General features: G+C 39.5%; 1 protein-coding gene across 1 annotated transcript in view; it reads left to right on the top strand.

Moving 5' to 3' along the window:
* LOC108942524 (glypican-6-like) overlaps positions 1-26,084 on the top strand; it is a 198,586-nt gene that overhangs the window by 21,277 nt on the left and 151,225 nt on the right. The window contains exon 2 of the mRNA XM_018765937.2: positions 21,377-21,535. Coding sequence (XP_018621453.2) covers positions 21,377-21,535 — 159 coding nt within the window. The remainder of the gene's footprint in view (positions 1-21,376; positions 21,536-26,084) is intronic.

Here is a 26,084-nt window from a genome sequence, read left to right as displayed (position 1 = left end):
GAATCAGTGGACCATAATTTAAATTAGTCTGAAAGTTATTCCTTCCCTGTGCTCTCTAAAGGTGAGCTAAGAGTGCTTATGAAACCCCCAGACTTGAACCATTTGAATCATTTGTGCCATTCTGCTATTCAGAAAACCCCTACTGTTCTTTTTTGAGTTATATATATTTTTTTCAGCAGAATTCAATTTTTTTTTTTTTATTAATCGTTTTTGTTTTGAATACTCCTGCATTTGAATGTCACAGCAGTAACTGGATTAAAATAGAGGGAAAATTAATGGAACAAAGAAAAATACAAATAGACTTATCTTGAATCGTACATTCATTATTTTTTATTGCGGAAAATATTGGCTTCATTTCATGCCGATAACACGTGGTTTAGAATTAATTTTCGGTCCCAGCAGCATGCCGCATTTAGCTTTCGCAGTCCTCTGATCCTCAGATAGAGAACCTCTGTAACTGTGATCAGTCAGCCAGCAGCACGTTTTTACAAACAAGTTATCACAAAGGGTTGTGTAGATCGCTTGGCAAGGGGAACCACAAAACCAGTGCGGTTGTAGTATGAACATTATTCACAGAAACGAATACGAGATGATTGAGTACATCTATAAGTCTTCTGAGAACAGCTGCTACGAATGACTCTTTTTTGTGTTAGTAAAATCAGTTAAGTGCTTCACTGTGCTGATAATAATGTATTGTGCATTAAGTTTTAAGCTGTTGTTTTAAACATTTAACAGTTTAATGGAATGGGCACAAGTTCTTTTTAAGGGTTATTATTTTCAGTATTACCATATGAAATGGGTGGACTGGAATGTAGTGCAGTGTTCCCCCACCGGGTGTGTTTCTAAAAACCGTTTATAAGGTGAATTCTCATCTCGAGATGAAATTACCCTCATTTTCAATGGGAACAATGTCGTTGTGAGGGTTGTTGGGTTTCCTTAATCCAACTTTGGTCCTCGTAAAAACAAAGAAATACATGTTAAGCTGAATTAAGCAAAACTCTTCCCGAAGTCAGATTCCTTTAAATCTCATAAATGGGCGTATCTCGGAGATGACTGTAAATGTTTTCTGTTTCCCAACCTAAATGGATGATGGTAGCCTGCTGACATTTTGAAATTCCATATTGCAACATGATATTTCTATTCCTAGCCTCTGTCCTGCCCTACTTAGGCACCTAAGATAGCCCTCAAGTTGAGACTTGCTGTTTGGTCCTTGCTTTGAGGATCAGAAGAGAACTTGAGTGCCTTGCTCCAGCCAGGAACTTAAGGTTTGACGGTATGATACACGGATAAAGCCCATGCTGCAGTACTTCCACATATCTCCTCATTAATGTCAAAACAGATGTCGACACTGGAAGTTATTCTGAAGTTTTCAACGCCTTTATCAGCCTTCAGGACTTGTGACATATGGCTGGGCTTGGATTGGGAATTGAAGTGTCATCTAGTTTGGATTGATTTAAGTTGGTCGTCTAACTAGGATATTTACCATTCCAGATAGAGTCCCCTCAGGACTTTGTTAAAAACCAGGAGATCTTGGAAATGAAAAAGAAGCACAGATGGCAAGGCCACTGCTCTGATCAATTGCCCTTTATGCTTTCTTGTTTCACTCCTGCATGTAAACTGCTGATAATGAAGAACGCAAAGTTAAATGCGAGTGGAAAATCATTCTAAAGGGTATTCCACGCTTTATAGCCACTTAGCATTGTAAGCAGGCATATGCTGCTGTGCGTAATACAGTTATTAGAGTTGCGGTTACCTCTGCCTTTGATGATAACATTGCGCCCCAATAATGATCCAGATGACAAAGTGGTGGTAATTATGTTAGCCTCTCTGTGTTATTGTTAGCGAGCTCATGATTTAATTTTAACGTGCGACTAACTGGTAATAAATGGAGAGACTCCAAGAGGTGACCCTGTGCATCCAGAGATCCTCCCAGAATGCTTTGCCAGGAGCCAGGGTACTGACCTGTAGGGGATGTATGAAAAAGCCATTTTTTTTACAGAGTCATGGCAGTGGATGCCGAAAGGCTGGCAGGAGCTGACGGGGAGAGGGACCAGAGGGCCTCTTATACTGCCTTGATCAGCACTGCAGTTAGGGTCGCGTCAGCACGATCGAGGTCCTGATTTAAGTGCCCAGCCACGTATGGAGAGAGCAGGGTATTGTTCAACAGATGGGAAGAGAACTGAGAAAGGAGGATGGAGAGCCGGCGCCGAAAGGGTTCGCGACTGTGGGGCCGCGCTGTCCGTGGTGCTGAATTTGGGCCAGGCTCTTTGATGTACAAGCCTTCAGTCAGAGACTGGAGATGGTCCTGCATGCTGCTCTGACTGCAGATCACATCTCAGAGCAATATCCCCTCTCTGTGGATATAAGTCTGGCTGTGTGTATTGGACCACCAATACAAAGATGTGATGTTCCAACACGAGCTGCGCCTTCATCGGTGCCTAGAGCTGAGACATAGCATTAGCGGTGTTCTTTTTTGTGTACAACACCCTAATTATTCACCAAAGGCGAAGGGTGTTTGTTACTGCATCGCACACCCAACATGCCAAAGCAAGTGCTATGGTTAACACCAATGGTGACCAAAGGGACTAATTAAACGCTCTGCATTAGAATTGACCAGCAGCTGTGGTAATGAAATAATGGCACATATGAGTAGCTGGAATCAATGAGGAGTGACAGGGAATTAGAGGCGCAACCGAACATGTTTGGGTGCTGTGGGGTAATGCTAACCCCAGCCACACGCCCCCGCCTGTGTATGTTCCAGTCTTATCTTGCCACCATCTCACCCTTCGCTGTAGGGCGACAGCCTCAGCAAGGGCAGATCTGATCGCAGATCGATGTCATCAAGGGTAATTTATGCAGCCTGGGTGTCTGATGCGGTGCTTTTATTGAGCGGGTGGGGGGGAGGGGTGTTACGTGCAGCATGACAACAATTGCACACTGGGACTCAGTCTTGATTTCGTGATGCTCTGGTTGGAGCACAGCAGAGCCCGTCCTCAGTCCATCATCACACAGTGCAGCCATGTATTTATAGTGTGACACTGATAAACATATGAATATAAGTACAGGTGCCTCTAGAGACTGGATGTGTAATCTCTATATATTTCTGCAGAAACCTCACAGCTACGGCTTTGGCTTTTTCGCTTAATCTGAAAGCGTTTAACCACCTTTGTACTCTAGTTCTTCTGTGCTTGTGAGGCTGAAATAGACATTTAACTTATGCTTATTAATACACTGTACATTTGCATTTGTCTTTGACAACAGAGATTTGTTGGTCTTTAAATAGAAACTTCTGTCTGACACTTAAATGGTTAATATATACATACAGAACTGATTCAAGGGTGTGGATGTCTGAGCAAGTTGTTTGGCCTATATGTCTTTAAATGGGTGTTAAGTTTTTCCGTTTGCCGAACCGGGTCAGGGGACTTGGCAGATGGCACTGAGCATATGTTGTGGGCCCCTATGTCCAGGTACACTAATGAATACCATGGAGAGTTGTTCAGACTTTCCTGGCTTGAATTTTTGAATTGGGTGTTGTCCACCCTCCAAACCACCTCCAACTCTTCTCTATAATTTCATTGAATGGCTCCGTAGAACCTTGTGTCCAATGAGCTCAACAGCACGAGAGGAGCAAGCAAATCTTTCCCCGTGTTGGAAAGAACTGCCCACTAACTACACGCTGCTGTTTTTTGGGTGGTGATCAGGTCGATGCTTACAGATAATAGAGACTGGAAATTTAATGCCCAGAGTGATTCAGGACTCTGGATGAATGCATCACTTGGAATATGAGACCTATCAACTTTATCAGCGTTTCCACACTGCACGGTGGCACTGGAGCATCTAATTCTGAAAAAAATTCTGGTCTTGTGCTGTGTTTTTTTTTGTTCCTGGATTGTTCCTCCAGCCAAGCCTGGAGTAGCACTGTTGGAGAAGAAGTGTTATTCAGCATGACTCAAATATATATATATATGTGTGTATATACAGTAAATCATAAAATGAATGTGGTCAGACTGAATGCATAATGATCACTTTACCATCTCCATGGAGTAGGAGACAACAAAACAATAAAGAGCAAATCCGTAGAACACAGGAATGGTGGAGTAAGATGTGAAAGGGTTATATATGCTGACTTCTCCATGTTCTGGAAATCCTGTTATATCAGAGGGTACATTTGTCATATTTATGTATCACATTGCACTGTCCATTGAGGATAATGCTCTGGTGTTCTCGATTCAGTGGGTAGAGAAGTTGCTGAGTGTTTTGAGTATCTGTGGTGTCCATGGGATTCCCGTTAAATGGAAAAATCCTGTAAAATCCAGCCAGGTTTCTGTCAGCTGTTCTGCTTCTGCATACGGAAAAGGCATCTCCATGACCCGAAAACTATCATGAGCACTGATTCCCAGTTGCCAACCTGCTGGAAAAGGTTCTACTATGCTGTCCTACTTTTGTGGCTCTTATAATAATAATACTACTACTAATAATAATAATAATAATAATAATAATAATAATATATTTGAAGAAACATATCTCTGAAGTGTTATATAACTGGGTATCATACCACAGTAAACAAGGTTTTTTTTAGCTACAATTGAATATGTCTGGTATACTTTTTAAGGTAACTCTCAATGGCTGAATATTATAGTGAAGTAATTTACATTTACATTTATGTTTATTCACTTAGCAGATGCTTTTCTCCAAAGCGACTTACAACGGATACTATGTAGTGTTACTAGTCCACACCTTATTCACCAAGGTGACTTACACTGCCAGATACACTACTTACAAGGGGTTACTCATCCATGCATCAGTGAAACACACTCACTCTGTGACACTCACACACTATAGGGGAACCTGAACAGCATGTCTTTGGACTGTGGGAGGAAACCGGAGCACCTGAAGGAAACCCACGCAGACACGGGGAGAACATGCAAACTCCACACAGACTGAGTGGGGATTGAACCCACGTTCTCTCACACCACCTAAGCGCTGTGAGACAGCAGGGTTGAGTGTCTTTGGGTTGAGAGTCTGAGGCTCGAGCCCTGCTTGCGGCAGACTAGTGTCTCATCTGGGATGTGTCCCCTCCCCCTCCAGCCCTGTGCCCTGCGCTGCCGGGTTAGGCTCTGGTTCACAGTGACCCCACTCGGGACAAACGGTTTCAGCCAGTATGTGTGTGTGTGTGTGTGTGTGTGTGTATGTGTGTGTCTGTGTGTGTTATGCCACCTTCTGACATGTCCTGAGAAGCTTTATGCTGTCAGTCCACATTTAGGGCAGTTTAAAGTCTCTCGCTCTGACCTCTAGGCTGCCCATATTCCTTTGAATATGGCAGAACTTAAGAATCTGGTGGATATGAATCATAACTGTCCATATATGATGCAAAAAGCTTGCTCTATTGTTGTCCTGTTTCAGAATTGTGCATTATGATAATATGAAAGGCAAAATGTAAAGTGTGTTAACTCAATACAGATTGTCAAAGCAGGCCTCATGTTTTGGAGGTGTATGGAATGTAAATCTCCTCCTTTATTAGGCTCCAGAAAAAGGCCTCATCAGCAGTGATAATGGGAAAGGTGTTGTGATCCGGAGGTACTGGCTTATGCCTAACTTAATTATGAAGCTGGGACAGACAGGAAGTAATTGCAACTCAAGAAGGCAGCTCAGGTAGCGGCGGACGCAGCGCTTAATGAATGCACTCTCCTCATTACCACTCCCTGTCTCCGCACATTTTCAAGGCCGCGATGACAAATCTGTATGCCCGCCCACAGCTGTCTGTTCACGGCCGTGTTTTGTGGAGGAGCCCCTTAATGCAGTGTGCTCTGACAGTTTTCTGAAACCCCCACTTATTTGTGTTATGAACATGCTGAAGTTAAACAGTTTACATTACCATGTTTGTTTTTTCTGAGGTTTAAATACATATGAAGTTCCCTGTACAAAGCAAAAGCCTGTTAGTGTGTTGGATTTATGATGTCCCGATGCATAAGTGCTGGATACAAAACAATGGAAGAAATCCAAGTTAATGTAATTAGTTTTTGTTTTCAGCCTTGATCAACCATTCCTTTAAAAACGTGAGGTTTCATACTTTAAGATCAGTAATTTTATACTACTTAAATTAAAGAGGTTATTTATTATAGAATATGAACATAAATATTAATTTTCATGATCTATGATATTGATGTAGTAAAATTTACCACATTAAAAAAAGAGAAAAAAAACGCTTGGGTCAAAAACAAACTATTTACATAGTCTTGGTTGTTGTATTAATGTTGCATTTCCAAGTTAGCTGGAATAACATTAGCAAGCAGGAAAAATCCTTTCCCTCCGTCTGCCGAGTTGGGCTGAAACCAGCTCCAGGAAAGCTAATCAGCAAAGGTCCTTTCCCTCCAACCTGTTTGGCCTTTATGGGCACATTAGAATGCCGCTCGCATTCCGAGAGCAACAGTGTCAGTGCTGATCGTGTGGTGCATCGCAGCTGAGGTAGCTTTATCTAGGCCCATCATGAAGTCGAGTAAGGAGAAAAAATGAATGTGAGAAACATGCTAAATCAGCACAAATAAGAATGTTTACATAATTTAATCAAATATATCCTGCTTGTTTGTGTGTCTATATATATATATATATATATATATAGTAACAACCCGTGTTACTGAGAGTTTTAGCGGGAACTGTGTTTATTGTAAATAGTTGAATTATAGGAAAAATGTAAGTGTTCAACCACTGGGGAGACTTATGGGGAATGTAATGGGGTAACTGTGTTTGCCAGTAGAAGAGGGAGAAAGCCTAGGGGGTGCTAAGCAGGCTGGCTCAAGGCGCAGGTCCTTGAGTAAAAGGTGTCCTCGGACCAAGAGCATTATTTCCCTGTCTGCTGCTGTTCTAAGTAACATTCACAATGAACGCTGCCTGTGTGTCTTTTTTCACCCCATCCGAACCCAGTGTTGCATAATGCAATATATATATATATATATATATATACACATATATACTTTATATGTATGGTTATTATTCTGTGTATTTATGAGGGTGTATTTGTGGATGTGTAAATACACACACAAACTATGAATGAAGCAACAAACCTATTTTAGTTCCTGAAATACCTACAAATTCTGCACTTCACAAAGAATGGGGGAAAGTCTATTCACTTGATGATTGTAAGTGATTTCGAGTATGGGATTACATTAATTTGTTTTAACCAACTGCTGGATCTCTGCCAACCTGAAGTACTGCAGTAAATAATGACAGGGATGCAGGAAGAACAATCAGCCTTGGATTACCATTAATGAGTCTTATGATATTTCTGCAGGCCCGGGTTAGATGGTTAGATATTGTCTAATAACTGCATTTTTGTGTTAATGTGAAGCTGTTGCTTTTCATTTCAAATATCGGTTTTTTCCCTTCTCCTCCAATGTTCTGGCTAATTTTAAAGTCCAGACAGTAAAATTTCATCTTTAATACTTTTTAAAATATCATACCGCAAAGATTAGTCAATGGAAACTTTGAAGCCCTGTGGGCATCTGCTGTCTTGCTATATTAGGTTTTAGACATGGTACTGTTCAGAGTTCATGGACTCTCGCAGTTTTTTTGTCTTTAACACCATTGCAACATTTGGATTACTTCTTATAGGTATGGTATCTAACATGTAGTTTGAACTGATTCTTCAATTTGAAAATGCAACTGGGGTCACAGGTCTGGTTGTAACTTCTTTGTAATTCCAAAATCACTATTACTGCTAAATTACAACCAACATAGTAAATTATTTATTCATTTACAAATTAGGTTCCATTGAAGTGTAAGATGTAGCTAAAATAAAAATACATATTTTATTCATTGTGAGCCACAATTAAAACAAATTTTAAATTATGAGAATATTTTCTAATATATTTAATCTACATATAATATTTTGTCTCTGCACACTTATTTAAAAAGAACATAAGTTTTCTATTTGGGTGCATTTTACTGACATTTATCAGCAATGTGAATACGAACAGGTTTTGTAAATAATTATGAAAGTTTTAAAATAGATAACTAAAATAAAAGTATAAATAAAATTTAAAATCATGTCAACATTTTTATCTTTTAAAGCAAAACTTGACTGTTCCTAATGCAAGGAGCCAGGGTATTCAGGTGACAAATACACAAGTGGATTCTGATATTTTTGGTGACAATGAATTCGGTTCAAGGTAATGAGCGGGGTCCACGTCTCATATGTTTTTCTTCTATTACCTTCCTAATAACTGACAATTAGGCAGTGGGCGGCCACCGAAATAACGCCGGCGATAGCAGCACAGCACCAGGGAATATTGTCTCTTCAGCAGTTCCTGGAAGGCCAGACTGCACGGGATCACAGGCTTCGCTGCAGGTTATTATCCCAGTCTTTATCCTTCAGGTACCATGCTCGGCAAGGCCTACATTCTGTTCCGCTTTTATATAATACGCCTTTGACCAAGTCTCTGCCCATCCAATGCCCCACATGCCTCATCTGTAGTGTGTATAATGTTTCTCTCTGAAGGAGATTCAAAAATGCAGGCTGAAATTATGTATAATTAAAGAAGATTAAGTGCTTTCTTCCAGTGAGTTTTTTTTTTCTTTCATGGCTTTCCATTTGGTTTCACTTTTTTAGTCATATTAATTCACATCAGAACTCTCCTGATTTGCGGTTTTATTAAAAGCATAAGAAGTCAAAATACATTTTCATGTACAAACATTTGGTGACCATGACATATATTAACCGATTTAAAAAAAGGGCAAAAGCTGCTGACAGGAGCGGTGTTATGGTTTCGACTGACCTTCTCATTGTCCATCAGAAGGGCCACTTGGTTATGTGGATGGAGACTGGACTACATGTTCCTTGGGTTCCCCAGTAGTTTTTGAAGTTGGTGTTTGGAAGGTGTTGGAGAGAAATGGACAAAGACATACCTTAGACTTCAGAGATCATGTTGCTAGTCTGACTTCTTTTGGTATTCGGTCTTGACAGCTGGTGGAATAATAAAAATTCCAGTTTATCCAAGTGAAAACATGATGCAGTCAGGTTCATTGGCAAGAATAATGTTCCCTTAATTTTGTCGCTGTGGTTTAAAATTTATTTACAATATTAGCTAGTTTCTTTCATTTATAGATTAGGAAGGGATTTGAATATATTATGTATATGAGTACATTTAGGAAAATGCTGAGGAACTTTCAGTGACAGTCTCATGTGTATTGGAAAAATGGGGTATTCCCATTTTACACATCATCAGAGATGTGTAAAATAATCTTTGTACTTTTGTTGAAAGGCTGATATTTCCAGTATTGCACTGTGCTCTTATGTTTGCATTCAGTTGCCATTAAATTGGCCCTTTCTGTATCATATTTTTAATTTCTGCTTCTATGCTGTCCTTATTATTACTTATTTTGACATATTAGCAACTGAGCAATACTTCTGAAATTATTTCAAAAGGTCAGACTTCCTTTGCACTGAACTTTTGAACGTTTTCTCCCACTTTAAAATATAGGTATTTTATTGTGAATTGAAATATTGCGTTTCACATTGAAATTAAGGTTTATGTTTTCTTTCCTCCGAGTAAACAATAGGTACTTTTACACCTTGCATTCTTACATGCTTTTTTCTGCCAGCCTTTGATGTTTTATTCACTTTGTCTTTGATAGGAAGCCAGAGGCATGGGAATGCTAAGTAAGCTATCACAAATGAATCATTTGCCTAATTGGTGAGCATGCATGAGAAATGGTTACCTCAGTTGTACTTCCAGTAAAGGATGCCATCTCTCAAGATTTAAAAAAAAAAAATAAATAAATAAAAATAAAGAAAATTAAAAAATATATAAATAAAGAAAAGAAAAACGAAAAAACTGAGTGACCACTGACCTATGATTCTTTAACCTTGATGTAAAAAAAAAATCACTGTGAATCACTGTGCTTGTTTGCATTAATATGAAATGACTGAGCGACCTACAATTAAATAGTTAACATAGATTAAAATCGGCTCGAATGTAAATTCTAGAGTCTTGATTAAGATGCCGATCAGTGTAAGATTAGCAATGGCACACCTTTGAAAACAGCTATTTGTTTTTCAAGGTGAAACAGTGGAAAACTGGTATCTGGCAATACAGCAAACTTCCTCCCCTCCCCGTGTTCCTAATTTGTAGCCATGTCAAGCTCTATTTGGTATGCACTGGCAGCAGCATAAACCTCCGAGTGACGATATTCTACTACACCTATGATTTCCTACTGTCTTCTAGGAAGTTTTCTTATTAAATAGTTCTTGTGTCTTTTCTGTAAGGGGTATTTCCATAGTTTTCTTTAAAGAATAAATAAATAAATAATAAATAAATAAATAAAAATACCTGTTGTCTCTATAACCTTGGAGAGGGACAGTTTGCATCCTGGCTGCTTGGTGACCTCTTCTAAAAGCCTTGCGCATGATGTTCATCTGCCGGCGACTAATTTTAAGTGACACGGCGCCCTGCGGAGGCTGTTGGCGTGTCGGTCGTGGATGTAGTGTCAGTGAGGAAGAATGGGTTCTGCTTGGAATGACAGGCGTGATGGAGAGCTGCGTTCGGGCCTCAGGCCGAGGGGACTGCTGCGGACCCGCCAGCGTTTCCTTGGACCCCTCTGAGGGCCCGTCCTGGGTTCACCCCTGGAGGTGGGGCCCTGACAGTGATGGATAAGTTACACCGGAAGCTGGCCAGATGGAGCCCACTGCCATCCTGCTGACGGTGAGGTGGTGGTGGGGTCAGCAGGGGCCTCGCAGGCCAGCACTGTGGAGCAACCGGGCTCCGTCCACTAGAGCTTCTCTTTTTTGTACATGGGGTCCATTTATTACAATGAGAAATAAAAAACAAGAAAAAGAGTGTCAAAACTAAGTTTTGAAGCACCACTTACAATGGAGCTCAACACAACCTTCAAGGAGGGACACACCATAATTTCTGAATGATCTTTAAAAAAATTGTATCACTCCACCATTATGCTTTATTACCAAATATAATAAGTAGTTTAGTAGAAATCACTGCTCCTGCCTTATGTTTTCTCTTTTCATCAGTCTAAGAGAGCAATTTAAGAGCTAAAGTGTTTATTGGTTGTTGTTTCTTCTGTGGAATTGCAGCAACTTTATTTGATTATACTTGATTTGCTTCAAGTATAAAATAATGCACATTTTATCAAGCCTATTGTGTGTGTGCTCTTTTTTATTATACCGCAAATCGGGGTGAATTTCATTCATTGCAGCTACCCCACTGAAACGTATTCTGCAAACTGTGTGAAATTAGAGGAGTCAACTGAAATGTTGTCTAGCAAACATAATGTTCTAATTATGATTTGACAGCATCTGAAAATATGGGTGCATCTAATGATGTTAAAGATAATGCTTGTCTAATTAAAACTCTTCTAATGACTATAATCTTAGGATAACACATCCTGACAACTGATGGCAATGTGATTAATTTTAATATTAACTGTGTTCTATGAGTTGAAGTGATTAGCACATTGAGTTTGTGTTTGCTTTTATGTATAATGCTCAAAGTATTATGGTAATTTTACTCCTGGAGTAGTTGTTGCTTTTTCTCCGATGGCATATTTTGGCATGGAGTAGTGGAGTATTATACAAATTCCACACCTCATGCCTGGAACAAGGCTGTTTATGTGTGGGGGGGGTGACATCATAGGTCATCGACTTTGCCTTCTGTGATGCATTTTATTGTCTTCATAAAGGGATCATATTTAATCAAATCTAACCTAGTTGATGCAAATTATATTCTGGGGATAATAAGATATACTGCTGCTATTGAAATTGACGCACGCAATCAAACCACTTCTAGATTTGCCTTTTGCCTGCCTGCATTTTTATTATTGTTGTTGTTGTCATCATTGTTATTTGTTTGTTTGTTTCACAATTTATTCAACATCCATGTTGCCCATATTATTTCCCTAAAATTCACAAAAATTCCTCATGTAATATAAAAATTGAAAATAATAAAATAGCAAAAACTGCCAGAACTTTACTAAACTGATATTTAGAGAACTTCAGTCTCATGATAACTTGTTGTAATCTTAAAATTTTACTAATAATATCAATTATTCTATCATAATGAAGTTATATATCTCTATCCAGTGCTCCTGCTTGGTTGTTTTTTAACCTGTGGCTTCTGCATTTACAGCCTGCTCAGCTGCATGTGCGTGTTTGTGAATCCCGAACCAGTAAGAAAATAACAAATTCAGGCTATCACTGTAAACAAACCTTGACTGGCTGAGCCTTGGGGGCCATCTATTGTGTTTGTGTGTGTATGTGTGCGTGTGTATGTGTGTTGGGGTGTGGGTGTGGGGGTGGGGGGCAGATTTTCCCTTCCCATTTGCTTGTGCCACATAAGGACGATTCCTGGTTTGTTATGCTGGCAGGAGTAGAAGGGGACATAGTCTGACTTTGATGCACAGCCATGGTGGGCTGAGACTACAGCATAAACTCACCTTGTTTGAGAATGATTGATTTCAGTTACTGGACTCATGCAGATTCCTGTTAATTTTTTAAAGATGCATTTTTGCTCCTTTTTTTCTTTGCATTTTCTTTACGGACAATACGGATTTCTATCAAAAAAGCTCAGTCATGCTGGGAGATGAGCTCTGTCTCCACTAGTTTCAGTGGGGGATTGAGGGAGGATGGAGAGGGGCTGGCGGGGGGTACACAAATGGGCAGGAAATCACAGGGAGCAATTTAGTTAAGATAATCAGGCTTTGTCACTCCGAGCCGTCGTTTGTTCTGAGTAGCATGTGTCGTCGGAGGGAATCCTTATGCCTTAATCAAAATGACTGACAGATTCATACCCCAGGACCTTTGTTAGAATCCCTTCGACAAGCAGGACCCTGACGTTGTCTTACAATTACGAGCTGACAGCAGAAACTTGGCAGTCCTCTTAAATGCACTTGAGTATTGTGGAGTTGAAAATAGCTTTGAGTTATACGCTCAGCTATGTGGCGTTTGAATGTTTTCGGACAGCGTGAATTCGGGAAAAAGCAAAAATTTTTTCAGTGATTACACGCACTGCTGTTCACAAAAGTAAAATATTTTCTAGTGGAAATATTTGCTGGGTAGGGTGGCACTGTGGTGCAGTGGGCAGCACTGGTTCCCCAGCATTCCTTGGATGTGGTTTCTGACATGGGCTTGATACCCCCTCAGTCTTTGTGGAGTTTGCATGGTCTTTCAATGTTCTTGAGGGTTTCCTCCAGACGCCTTCTTACTCTGTGTGACTGAATGAGTGTGTGCTTTGAATCATCCTGCGATGAATGTTGTTGTGTCCAGACTGTACCCTGCCTCATACCCTATGCTCTTGGGATATACTCTGGACCATCGTGACCTTGCACTAAATATGCAGGCATTGATAATGGATGAATGGATGGAATCTTTACTGAATAGCTTTTTTTTTCATATGGTTAGTTTTAAATGATTCTTTACTGAGCAACACTTAAAATTTAAGAAAAATACCTTTTTAATTTGCTACTAAATATATATTGACGATAAAAGTGTATTGTTAACAGCTAGTGTGTCACAAAAATATACCTCACAAATCAATGTTTAACGTCATGTCTTTTGAGTTCTATGGTATCAAAAGATGAGAAAAATAATTCAGTTGACCAATGTGTATTGATCTTAACTACAGTACTATCTAAATAGCTAATGAACCAAAAACTGGACTAGGTGTTATGTTGGTGATGGGGATGACAGTTTGACCTCATGGTGTGCTTTTGTTTGAAACACCTCTTCCAGTAGATTGGATGTGGCAGGTGGACAGACAGGATCAGCATAGGCCTTTACTGACCGTTTGGAAAACCCAAACACTATCAGCTGATTTTTATCATCATCAAGTTCAACTCCTATGAAATAAAGGAGACACTCCTGCCTGCTCCTTGAAGATAACAGACACAGAGAAAGTGCCTTTTTTTCTACCATGATGCTCTGAGACGTTATCAGTGTGTCTTTGAAGGCCTGTCTGCCTGGCCTCTTGGCATGTCCCCGGAAATAGACTCTCATGGTTTCATTTACAGGCCTGTCACCAGGTGTGTATTTTTAGACTTTCCTATGTAGGTGCAAGACTGTGAAAACCTAAAGAAAAATGGTAAAAGTAAATAAGGCACAGAATAAAGGATTTGTTTCCTTGTATTACAGTATTTTAAACAATTGTATATTTGATGAGTATATACTTGTGTAAGTACCTTATCAAATTTACATTCCGGGTAATTTTGACATATAGTTATGTTGATATGTGGTACCAGTGAAAAGCTTGAGGGAGGGGACACAGAAATTGACCATTTAAGGAGTGGAATTTGGCCCAGTGAGACTAGTTACTAAAAGTCTAAAATAAATATTTTGGTCTTACCATTGAGTATTTGTAAGATTCAGATTAGCATGAGCTCATGAGTTGTGAGTCTGTGATTCCCACTGTTCAGCATGGGAGTTAGTGTGATGTGTGGGTCTCACTGTTGGTGGCCAAGTCCATGGACATCTCAACCAACACGGTTATCACAGTGTATTTCAGAGGTACACCATTCCATCAGCATTATGGCTAGTTGGGCAGTGCTTCATTCTACAGCAAGACAGTAAGCCTGGGGCAGACCTCAAAACTGTGTAAGAACTACCTGGCCAAGAAAGAAGGAAATATGACTCAAACTAACAACTTGAACGTAAAACATTGTCAGTTAAAAATATAAACATTTCAAGCAAATATAGTCATTTTGCTAGTAGTGCTTACAGTATTTTTTTTATCCCATTTGTGCAACTGTATAATTCTTAGTGTAGATACTCAGGGTAAGGACCTTAATCAAGGGTACTACAGCAAGGGGTGCAATTTAAACCTGTAACCACTGAGTCCAAAGGTTGCAGCTCTAACTACTGTGGAAGCTGCTGTCCCCTGGATTAATGTCCTGGTTTCTTTCTGTCAGAAACTGTTCTTCTAGTGGGCTTAACAACCCTGGTTGAGATGCCTGGGTCAGGCTGTCTGACAAAAGTAAAACATCCAGTGACCCCAGGTTATATCAGTGATGATGTGTCCAGGTACATCATAAGATGCATATAAAAATATTATGTTGAGAAAGAGGAGGTGTGTTGATCATGGAAATATTTGCAACTTTAATTTTTTTTTTTTTACATTATGGCTCGCGGTGGTGCAGCAGGTTTGGCCTGTGCCTTCTGTGTGGCAGGTCTGGGGTTCAAGCCCTGCTTTGGGTGCCTTGCGATGGACTGCTGTCCCCTCTGTGGTGTGTCCCTTGCACCCTGTGTTCCTGGGTTAGGCACTGGCTCATTGTGACCCTGCTTGGGATAAGTGGTTGTAGATGTTGCATTGTATGTCATGGCTTGTTTTCAGTTTCAACATGGGTTTTTGTGATTTCATGTCCTGCAATGGGTGAAGGCCATTCTACTGAACTTAATAATATGGCATCACACATGCCACTATGGATGACATTTTTGCATGAATTTCTGTATGAGGTAGCTAGGAACCTTGGCTAATAATACTGATTAACTCAGTTCGTATATCTTGGCCAAGTTTCACTTCTACAACATATACAGCACAAGAGGATCCTAATGCAAGGGCCAAGGCAAGATGGCATAAAAATGTGCTGAATTATTAACTGACTCAGATATGTTTGCTGTCTCAAGATTAAAGCTAAAGTTTGACAAAAACCTGTGCTGCAGCATGGCTGCACCAAGATCACTTATGATTTATTTATTTATATGACCTAGTAGCCTGCCAAAACATGATCACTGGAACAGTGTGTGACTTTCCTTGGCATTTTGTTAAAATTTTCTTTTTTAATATAGCATTGCAGTAATTAAAGTACACCATGCTCTGTTGTGTAGAGAATCATTTCTCATGTCATGTCAATTTAATCAAAATCCCATGAGCAGAACCACAATCATAATCTCTAATTAAATACATCCTACTTGCCTTCATGTGCATTTTTTAAAGGTTACTTGAAAATGCTGATCAAAACCAGGCCTCTCTCCACAGATACAGGGTTTGCTTTCATGCAAGCATCATGCAGCGGAAACCCATGATCCAGGCCAACACAGGAAACTGTCGCACCACTGTGAAATAAAGGCCAAACAGACAATGCTTATGCCACAGCAATGTAACTGGAAACCTAACTGGAGGATAGTGGATGGGAGAGAAGAGATGCAAGTTCACAGAGCAACAAAGAGACTCAGCAGGGACCTCTGTTGCAGCTGCTCTGGTTTTGGCAACACTGGCTTTGCTTGTTTTCAGTCCCACTGGTTAATTATGTAATCCTTCTCAGTCCCAGTGCGGTCAACACATTTTTGTTTCAGTAGATAGAAGTATTAATCTGTGATTAGTCTTTAGTATCTTTTCTGGTTAGGCATAGAGTCTGAGGAGCTGCTTGTACCTGCTGTTGGGCAAAGTAATTGATCCCCTTTCTTTTGGGACATACGTGGACAGATAAGGCATGGAGGTGGGGTTGTGGTGGGCTTCTGGGAACACCTAATGCAGGAGCGTTGAGGTTAGTCAGCATTTATGTGCACTCTCTGTCAGTGATTGACAGTTGTGTCTAAGCAGGGTTGGGGTAATACTCTCCCAGATCTATCTATCTATCTATCTGTTTTACTGGTTGTTTGTCTTCAGAAACATGAAAATCCTCAATCGAATTGTCACTGTAACTCATGCAGTGTAACATTGTAGTGTTGTTCTAGGGACAGCTAGTGTAATGGTTAGCATTGCTACCTTTCGATCCAAGGGTTACAGGTTTGACCCCCACCTCTGGCTGTAGTACCCTTGAGCAAGGTACTTACCCTCAATTGCTCCAATAAAAATTATCCAGCTGTTGAAATAATTGTAACTTTTACATTGTAAGTCACTTTGAAGAAAAGCATCAGCTAAAGGGATAGTCGTTTTTACTTTACTTTTTTCAGAAGTGAGATCTTTCTCACAGTAGATGTTGGAAGTGGGGGCAAGAGGAAGTTAGGGCTGTGTCGGTTTAAATTACCAAACAGGTTTGTCAATGCAGTTCCCGAAGGCAAGAGGAAGCCTTCCACATCCAGGTTTCTCTGGTGTAGGTCAGCCACATCTCACAGCATGTCAAGCAGAAACAACTAGTATCACTTGAAAGACTACAATGCAGACGTATTTCTGTACTGACCGACTCCAGTCCCTTGTCAGTGATTCGGTAAGTTTAAGTTTTTGTTGCTTTGATTTTTAAAAACATATGAATGCAAAGAAACAGAAAGAAGGGGGTGTGGTGCTGCAGCGGGTTGGGCCAGGTCCTGCTCTCTGGTTGGTCTGGGGTTCAAGTCCTGCTTGGGGTGCCTTGCAATGGATTGACATCCCATCCTTGGTGTGTCCCCTGCCTCCTGTGTTGCCGGGTTAGGCTCCGGCTTGCTGCGACCCCCTGCTTGGGACAAGCAGCTTCAGACAGTGTGTGTGTGTAAATGGGCAGGCATTTCAGGGTACAATCAGTGAATAAAGTTCTTATATTATTTTAGAAATATCATCTGCACTGATTAAAACAGTAGATAGTCTTTTCCAAAAGGTTTGGCTCTTCCGGAAGATTCTAGTAAGCACAATCCTTTTGTTATCCTTAAAAATGCTGACCATGAATTTTTAAAATTAATTATTTTCTTTTTTCTGGAAATAATTGCAAACTTCTGTATATATAGCTGTGGAAGGTATGTTTTAAGTTGTATTTTTAATGATGAGGTGCATTGAGGATTTTTATTTATTTATTTATTTATTTTTTTTTTTACTTGAGATAGTTTTTTTGCTTTGTAATGAGACATAAGAACTTGAACATTTATATCAGTTTTCCACATCAATCCGTGTTATACCTTTTGGGATTAGCAGTTCTCTGCTGTCAGCAATATCTTCAAGTGTCCTTTCTTATGTGTTATCAGAATTTGCCTGTCACACAAGGTACTTTATGTAATCTGTCAGACTTTCGGTGTAGCAAATGGTTTCAATTTTCAGCTTTTGAGAAACCAGTTTCATGGCATTGACAAAATTAAGCATATTACCGATGAATGCATCAAGTCCACAATTTTGGTCATTAATTAGTACTGCTGCACATAACTATGGTTTCTCACAAACTTGAAATGGAAGGAATGCATGCATTTTAATGTCATCAGTCATTATACTGCAGTCTAATTCATCGGAGGTTGCGTTTTAAAATGTATTTTAATTGACTGACTACATGACAACAACTCCTGTTTAGAAAGGTTTTTTTGGAAATAAAGAACAGTGCTTTCCAGTAAATTTAATATGCCTGAAAGGGATGATATTAACATCATATTCAAACAAAAGCAAATGAGGCATTTCAGTATCACACAAAGTCATCTGCAGTTTTTATTTGAAACAGTCAGCGCGCAAGTTGTTCCCATGTGCCAGATGCTGTACACATACTCTCTAGGCATGCACTGGTTCAGTGGTACACGTTAGCTGCATGGATATGCAACAGCCTCTAGCCATCCGGTAAACTCATATTTTCATGCCAGAAAAACATCAACAGCATTTCAGTATTCTTTATTTCGAAAGCCAGGATTTCTTAAGCCAAGATTTTTGTCTCCAGCACAATCATTAAAACAAGGCAGGATCACTGAATCGTCCCATTGCCCATTTTCCCCACATTAGGTTCAAGGTAATGTTCTTAACTTCCCTCATTAGCTGGGGGTCACATATTTTTAATAAATTACAGTGGCCCCTTTTGGTGTTTTGGTGATCTCCACCAGTGTGCAATACTAACTACAAACACCGGGAAATGACACACTCATAAGTCTCCCGACAGGATGGTTAATCAGTGCTTGACTGAAGGATATGAAATTTGCTTGAGGCGGAGGCCAAAGGTCGTTTCTAGGAAAGATGACTTTTGATGGACCAACAGGGGCGGAATCATCACAACTGTGATGTCTACTCTAAGTTTAGCATCAACATTTTCTTAGCTCTTTCAGTGTTTCCTTGACAACCTTTTACGTGAATGAGTGGAACTGTGGAAATATTGTCAGATTTAATTTGTAAAAAGTTTTTTCAAGCTACAGGTGCTTTCTGTGACACACTGTTCTGCAGATGTTTTTAAGTGACACACGCATCAGTAAAATGACATTGGTCAGAATAAAATTATATACAATTTCATATCACTGTAACCCAGTTAATTCTGGAGAACCACCATTGAATGCATGAAAATATTTTCCTTTCTTCCTCCTCTGCCACTAAATCTGCTTGATCTAAGGACAAAAGTATAATTACACTAGCTAGGGAGACTGGCTGAAGTCTACCCTCCTGTGAATACTCTAGTTACTGTATTAATGGACTGTGCTTTGAAAATCACAAGTCTGCATCTAAAATTCTTTGTTGTGAATGCCTTGGGTTTACTCTCAGTTGTATTCTGTCTTGGAGGGGAGTGTCTGCTAAATAGATAAACGTAAATTGTTTCATGTCTCCAAACCAGTTGCACCAAAAAAACAAATTTCAGGTGAATAGCAATGTGGTTGCCAATTTTTATTTTTTTTTTCTAATTATCACTCTGTTTCTGATGTTATTCTTTTTGTTGACATTTCTGCTCTGTCCCTCTTATATGTTATTAACTGTGGCATCGCACTATTTCTCGCCTCATCTTCTGAAGATGAAGAGCTGAACACTTTTTTTTTTTCCTCTCAAGAAAATTACCTTTGTCAGAGAACTGTAGACTGCTCTAAAGGTTGAGAACAGCCAACCACTAATACATGAAGTAAAAATTCCATACTGAACAAAGATCCAAGATTTCAGTCTCTGCAAAACCAGACTTCATTGTACTTATTTGTTCATTTTGCTGATGCTTTTCTGAAGGCAAGTTGAGATGATTTACCAGAGGTCGGTTTCATTCTAAATCCTTCCTTTTCATATATATATATATATATATATATATATATATACACACATATAGTACTGTACAAAAGAAAATTCACAAAAAGTGTGTTTGCAGATACAGGTTTTGCAAAAAGAAATCAGAAGTGGCATGAATTTTAAAACTGGAGTATATGAAAAGGAAAAAGTCATCACTGATCTTCATTCCAGAACAACTGGATACGTGTACACACATTGAATTATTTCTGAAAAAAAGGCTTGAATTTCATAGGGTTTTCAATAAAAGCCAAGTGAATTTTTTATTTTTTTTTTAATTGGTTTTATTCATAGCACAGGGTCAAAACATCATCCAGATTGTCAGTACAATAAACAAAAACAAATACAGGTATGTCCACATACATAAAGTGAGGGCTCAGGGTTGAAAGGTTACAATTTATCACTAGAGTGATCATGAAGTACTTCCTAATAACTTCCAGAAGGGTGTCTAGATATTCTAAAATTCAACAGAATCGTTGTACAAATTTTTCAAGTGGGAGAAATTTTAATTTATCGCAAGTGAACTTCTGACTTAGAATTTGTTTGTGTTTATTTTCTTTTCTTGCAGAAAACATAGCATGGGGTTGAGCTTCACACAAATACTTTTCTCAAATCTAGAAAGCAATTTTAAATGTTCTGGCAATTTTTTTTTTTTTTTAAGATGGAACTGTTAGGGTGAATGTTGTAACAGTGAGGATATAAGGCTTGTTAAGCCTTATATCAACACCGTTCTTCACAATTCTTAAATCAGTTCAATATACCAAACCTAACATCAGAGCTTTTCTCTTGGAAGTATGTTGTTTTTTATTTATTTACTTATTTATTTATTCATTTATTTATTTATCTCCATTCTGAACAGTGCTGAAGAAAAGTATTTAATGTATTTTTTTGGTTAGCTTCACCAAAAAAAATCAAATTTTCATTATCGCAGCTGAAAATATTTGTCTTGGGTGCGTCCCCTGCCCCTCCGGCCTTGCACCCTGTGTTGCTGGGTTAGACTCCGGTTTGCCGTGACGCCCGGTGGGGACAAGTGGTTTCAGACAGTGTGTGTGTGTGTGTGTGTGTGTGTGTGTGTGTGTGTGTGTGTGTGTGTGTGTGTGTGTGTGTGTGTGTGTATGTACTTAGAGTTACCAAAAGAAAGCTTGTGGAGAGTAACTATAAGGGAACGCTAAAACAGCACATCAATAATTAGATAATTGTTTTCTGTCACATTCCTGCATTTTGACAGAATATGCCAACATGTCTTGTTTTCAGGGAGCCAAGTTGATTTTCTCATTGGATCTATGCGCAAGACTACAGTCCACTGAGAATGACTCATAGCGTGACATCCATCATAATACAGGACGGCATGTGTTTGTTTCATCTGTTCTGCCACTTTATCTGGATGAGAGACACCTTCTCAAATGTGGCTCTGAGTGATTCATCTCTGACACACACGCTGCTGGAGAACATTGTTTCCCCTGGTAGCTGGTAGTGGCCTCTGTAAGACCTCAGGGTTAATGGGGGGAACTCTCGTCTGTCTTCTCCAGGCGAGCACCTGCGCATCTGCCCCCAGGGCTACACCTGCTGCACCTCGGATATGGAGGACAAGCTGAGTCAGCAGAGCAAGCTGGAGTTCGAGAACTTGGTAGATGAGGCGAGCCACGCCTTGCGGACCACCTTCATGTCCAAGCACAAAAAGTTTGATGGTAAGTTTTTTTTTCTTTTTTGACAAAGGTATGGATGCAGTATGTTCTACGTAATTCACAATAATTGAAATTCAATAAGTTGCACATGGTTTTGCAGTGCACACGAACACAGCATCTGTTTCAGTGCATGTCTGTAGTCAGTGCTTTTATCCAAATCAACCTTCAGCCAAAGTGAATGCTTGACAATAGAAATATGGTTGATCAAGTCTAGGAGAGAAGAGTCGCAGGAATTCTGTACAGCGATGCTGTCGTAAAAGTGTTAAACATAAAGAAAAAATACTTTTGTTTAAGACATGGGACACAGGCCAGGTGCATTTGGCCTTTTTACTACAACATACAGTTTACAAATGTGAGTTTTGAGCTTCCTGGAGAATGTGAGGACCTGAGTGTCGGGGGATGCTGATTCTACTTCGGAGAGACCGAGATGAGAAGCAGATGGGATGTAGATTTTGGCCTTTCAATAAGAGAACTGTTGCATGTTCATTTTGGGGTAATGTATAGTGAAAAACAGACCCACAGCTGGAACACAACATATGTGCTGAGACAGTGAAATGTACTGGAGAAGCAACCTGAAATTTGTAATTTTCCCTGCATACAGTTTAAACTTGATCAAAACATGGAATGCAGCTAAACTAAAGGATGTCATCCGTGTTCCGGGTTATGTTTCACATGTATATAAGAAAGCTTCTTATGTCATATGGGTTTTGCGGAGACGTTCAGTCTCTCTGTTTGAGACTAAATGTTGGGACAAATGGCTGACAGGTATGTCTAAATGTCCATGCTTCATGTTACATTAATTGCAAACACATGAAGAAGTTGTACAAGTTTAGCTTGGTTCCATTCATTGTAGCTTTTGTGCGGTCTGCAAAATGACTCATGAAACCTAAGCAAAAATTAAGATTTGACAGATTATGATAGATAAGGCAGCAAAAAGAGCAAGTGAGCATTTAGAGTTATTGGAGACTGAATACCATTAGTGATACGTCTTGCACAACAGCTGATGGCACAAAAAATACAAAAAAACAGCAGCTTTTATTTTAAGATAGATAGATAGATAGATAGATAGATAGATAGATAGATAGATAGATAGATAGATAGATAGATAGATGCACAGTGCAGGGGTTAAACTTTCAGTCCACTTTTACAATACAAAGGTTTCATCACAACATGCAATCCACTTATTGACATAGAAATGTCTGATTAAAATTAGGTAAGTCAAAGATGAGTTGCAGCAGATCTGGAACAAAGTTAAACTTTTACACAAAGTTAAACTTTTACTGGAAGAAATGCACAGAATGAGAGGAACTCACTGGTAGTATGAAGCAACATCTTGTCTTTCCTGTTCATCCTGCAAAAAGGGAATGACCCACTGTGCATTTATTTATTTATTCATTTACTATTTATTTATTTATTTATTTATTTACTTTTCCCACTGTTATTCACTTTTCTCCAAAATAAGTTATGATGTAAATTGTATACATTTTACTATATTACCTTGAGGGGGGTGCGGTGGCGCAGTGGGTTGGACCACAATCCTGCTCTCCGGTGGGTCTGGGGTTCGAGTCCTGCTGGGGGTGCCTTGCGATGGACTGGTGTCCCGTCCTGGGTGTGTCCCTTCCGGCCTTATGCCCTGTGTTACCGGTTAGGCTCCGGTTCCCCGTGATCCCGTATGGGACAAGCGGTTCTGAAAATGTGTGTGTATATTACCTTCATTAATTCAGTAGATTTTTGTTTCTCCAAAGCAACATACACTGATTACTGTGCAGCATTTTACCTTTATCCAAGGCAATTTACAATGCTAGATATACTGCCTGCAATCATTTACCCAGGTATACCCATGTAACACACACATACACACACACACACACACACACACACACACACACACACAATTTACAATGACTTTCTGATTTGAACTGCTAGTTATTTCATACTGGAGCATTCCAGGGTGTGTACCATACTCAGGGGTACTGCAGCTAGCATGGAACTCAAACCCGGATCCATTAAGCACAAGGGAGCGGCTCGAACCACTCCTCCTTTTCATTTCTGGAAGAAGAATCTTAAGTCACTAAACCCATTGAAAGCAACAGTTGATAGAGGCTATAGCTTGGAAAACTCATTGGAACATGTGAAAAATTTGGTTGCGCTGATGGGTTGCAGATCTGAAACAGCCGTTGTGTGTCTTCACAATAAAGAGTACTTTTGTCAGTACTTATTTTCAGCTGATATTAGCACACAAAAACTGTTGTAAAACAACTGGACATGTGTACACACAAATATTCAGCTGGTATTCAGTATATTTATTAATATTATTACTATAACTATTATTATTACATTGTACAGTCAAAAAGTTCTAAGACTGGCTGCTGGATCACACTGGTAATGATAGAGCTGGTACAACTTCATATATAACATGCATGTGCCACAGCACCAGAAAATAGTAGCTAGTTTTTGAATTAATTCATTCATTCATTCATTCATTCATTGACAGCTGTGTTATTTGTCATTCCATTTTGGCATGTAGCAAATTCACTGCTATTCAGAACCCCGCACATGTTTGAGGTGTAAGTAGTTGTAGTTTTTTTAGTGTGTCCTTTGTTGTATTGTTGCTGGGGGGTGGGAGTTAAGAACAACTTGTCTTTAACACTTAGGCTATCCGATGCTGAAAAAGGTGATGTTCACATATTAGCTCCTTCCCATATCACTGGAGTGTGTGCTGCATATAATGTGCCATTTAAGATCTCCTGTATTGTCATAGTGTACCTGAGAGAGAAAAGAGCACGGCAGCAGAGCCTCAGAACCCAGGTCCAACTCATTTAGGCTGAAGCTCAAATCTTCAGTTCCTTGACGCCAGAATGTGTGTGTGTGTCTTTTTCTGTGTATATACATACAGTATTCCCTTTAGATTGCATCACTCCCCACTGCTCACTTGTGTAGTAAGTCATTACATCACGCTCATGTTGCCGCAGCCTCCTGAGATCGCTGCTGACAAGCCATGCATCTATAGCACATCCTCCGAAGGAGTGGGCGTGCTGCGGTTAATCATGTTATAAGCTCTATACCTCACGGAGCAGTAATGCTATGAATGGGGGATTTTGTGCTTTCTTCTTCACCGGCTAATTGTCTTCTATAAACCATCTTTCTTGGTTTAAGACCCTATGTTTCCTGTAATATTTTTTAGGTTTTTTTTTTTTTTTTTTGCTTTGATAATAGCTGGGATGTAATTGTAACGCATAAAAAACAAAATTCAAAGTGAAGCAATGGGAACTGTTTTTACTAGGAGCATGTTGATTATATCTTGAACTTCCAACCTATGTAAAAGTATGTTAATTATATTTTGAACTTTACATCCCTGCCAGGCTTGCTTAGCTCTGCGCTTGTCTGCTCTGGTCTCCGTGTCAGTGGCAAGGGGCCTCTCATTAGCTGAGTTCTGGGATTATGATAGCTGAGCGGAGTGACCCATCTAATGGTCATATTTCCTCCATCAGCCAGGCCTGCTGCAGTGAATTAACCAAAATGCTGCCCTAATGGAACAATGTGCCATTAATAATAAGTGGGAGATGTTGATGCAGCGCTTAGGAAATGTTACTGGCAACGTTTGTTTGAGAGCTTTACAGTATGTGTGATACTCTTCCAATCCTCTACAGGCCTGTATGATTTAAGATGTTGCTGTCATTTTAAGCACTTTCTTGAACTGGGGTGGAGCTGGGAAGCAAATTCGGCAGGGTTTTGGGGGTATCGGGGATTTATACGTGAAACATGCATATTCTTGACATGCTCAGCTCTGCCTGCAAATGTGCGCATTCTAGGGACTTTTCAGGCACACAAGTTTTCCCTGAAAGCTACTTTTACATTTCTACATATGGGTTTTCTGCAAAACAACATAAAACTCAGAGCAAACAAAAGTGCATTTGAAAACAGGGAAGAGCTTTAAAACATGACAGGCACTCCTTGTTTTGTACCTCCATTTTCTAGCAAACATATTCAAGTAGCTACCAACAAAAAGAATATACAAGCAATAAAAAATAAAAAAATATTTCTGTTAAAAAATAGATGGTGAATTATTAGTTTTATTTCCAGTTTCAAGCTCTCCAGTTGCATTTTGAATGAAATCGGTCAAGACAAATTGTCATTTTACAAATTAGAGGTGTTAAGTTACCCAAAAGGTCATAGAAGAGAGATTTTAACATTAAAATTTAAAATACTATTTAGCATACTATTGCTTATATTATATATTTAGTAAATCCACTTTAACATGAATTGCTGCCTCTGGTCTCAGGGGTCTTCCCCTTGGAGAGAGAAAACTTGCAAGAGCAGTTACGCATAGCAGCATGTTGTCCTCAGGAAATTGGATCTTGTTAAATCTGCCGCTCGTCCTTTAGAAGTCCAAAAAGCCTGTGATTTTGGATCTGTTGCATTGGGTCGGCCTTTGTAATGGCACACAATGAAAGTTTTCCTTATCGTTTGTGCACTGGAAAAAAAGGCTTAATCTGGCTAATTCATAAACAAGTCACGTCTCTGTTTTGGTACAGGATTGAACTGTGAGATG

Source organism: Scleropages formosus, chromosome 14, assembly GCF_900964775.1.
Source record: "Scleropages formosus chromosome 14, fSclFor1.1, whole genome shotgun sequence".
NCBI lineage: Eukaryota > Metazoa > Chordata > Actinopteri > Osteoglossiformes > Osteoglossidae > Scleropages > Scleropages formosus.
The sequence above is the reverse complement of the archived record's forward strand: the minus strand, read 5'-3'. Positions and strand labels throughout refer to the sequence as shown.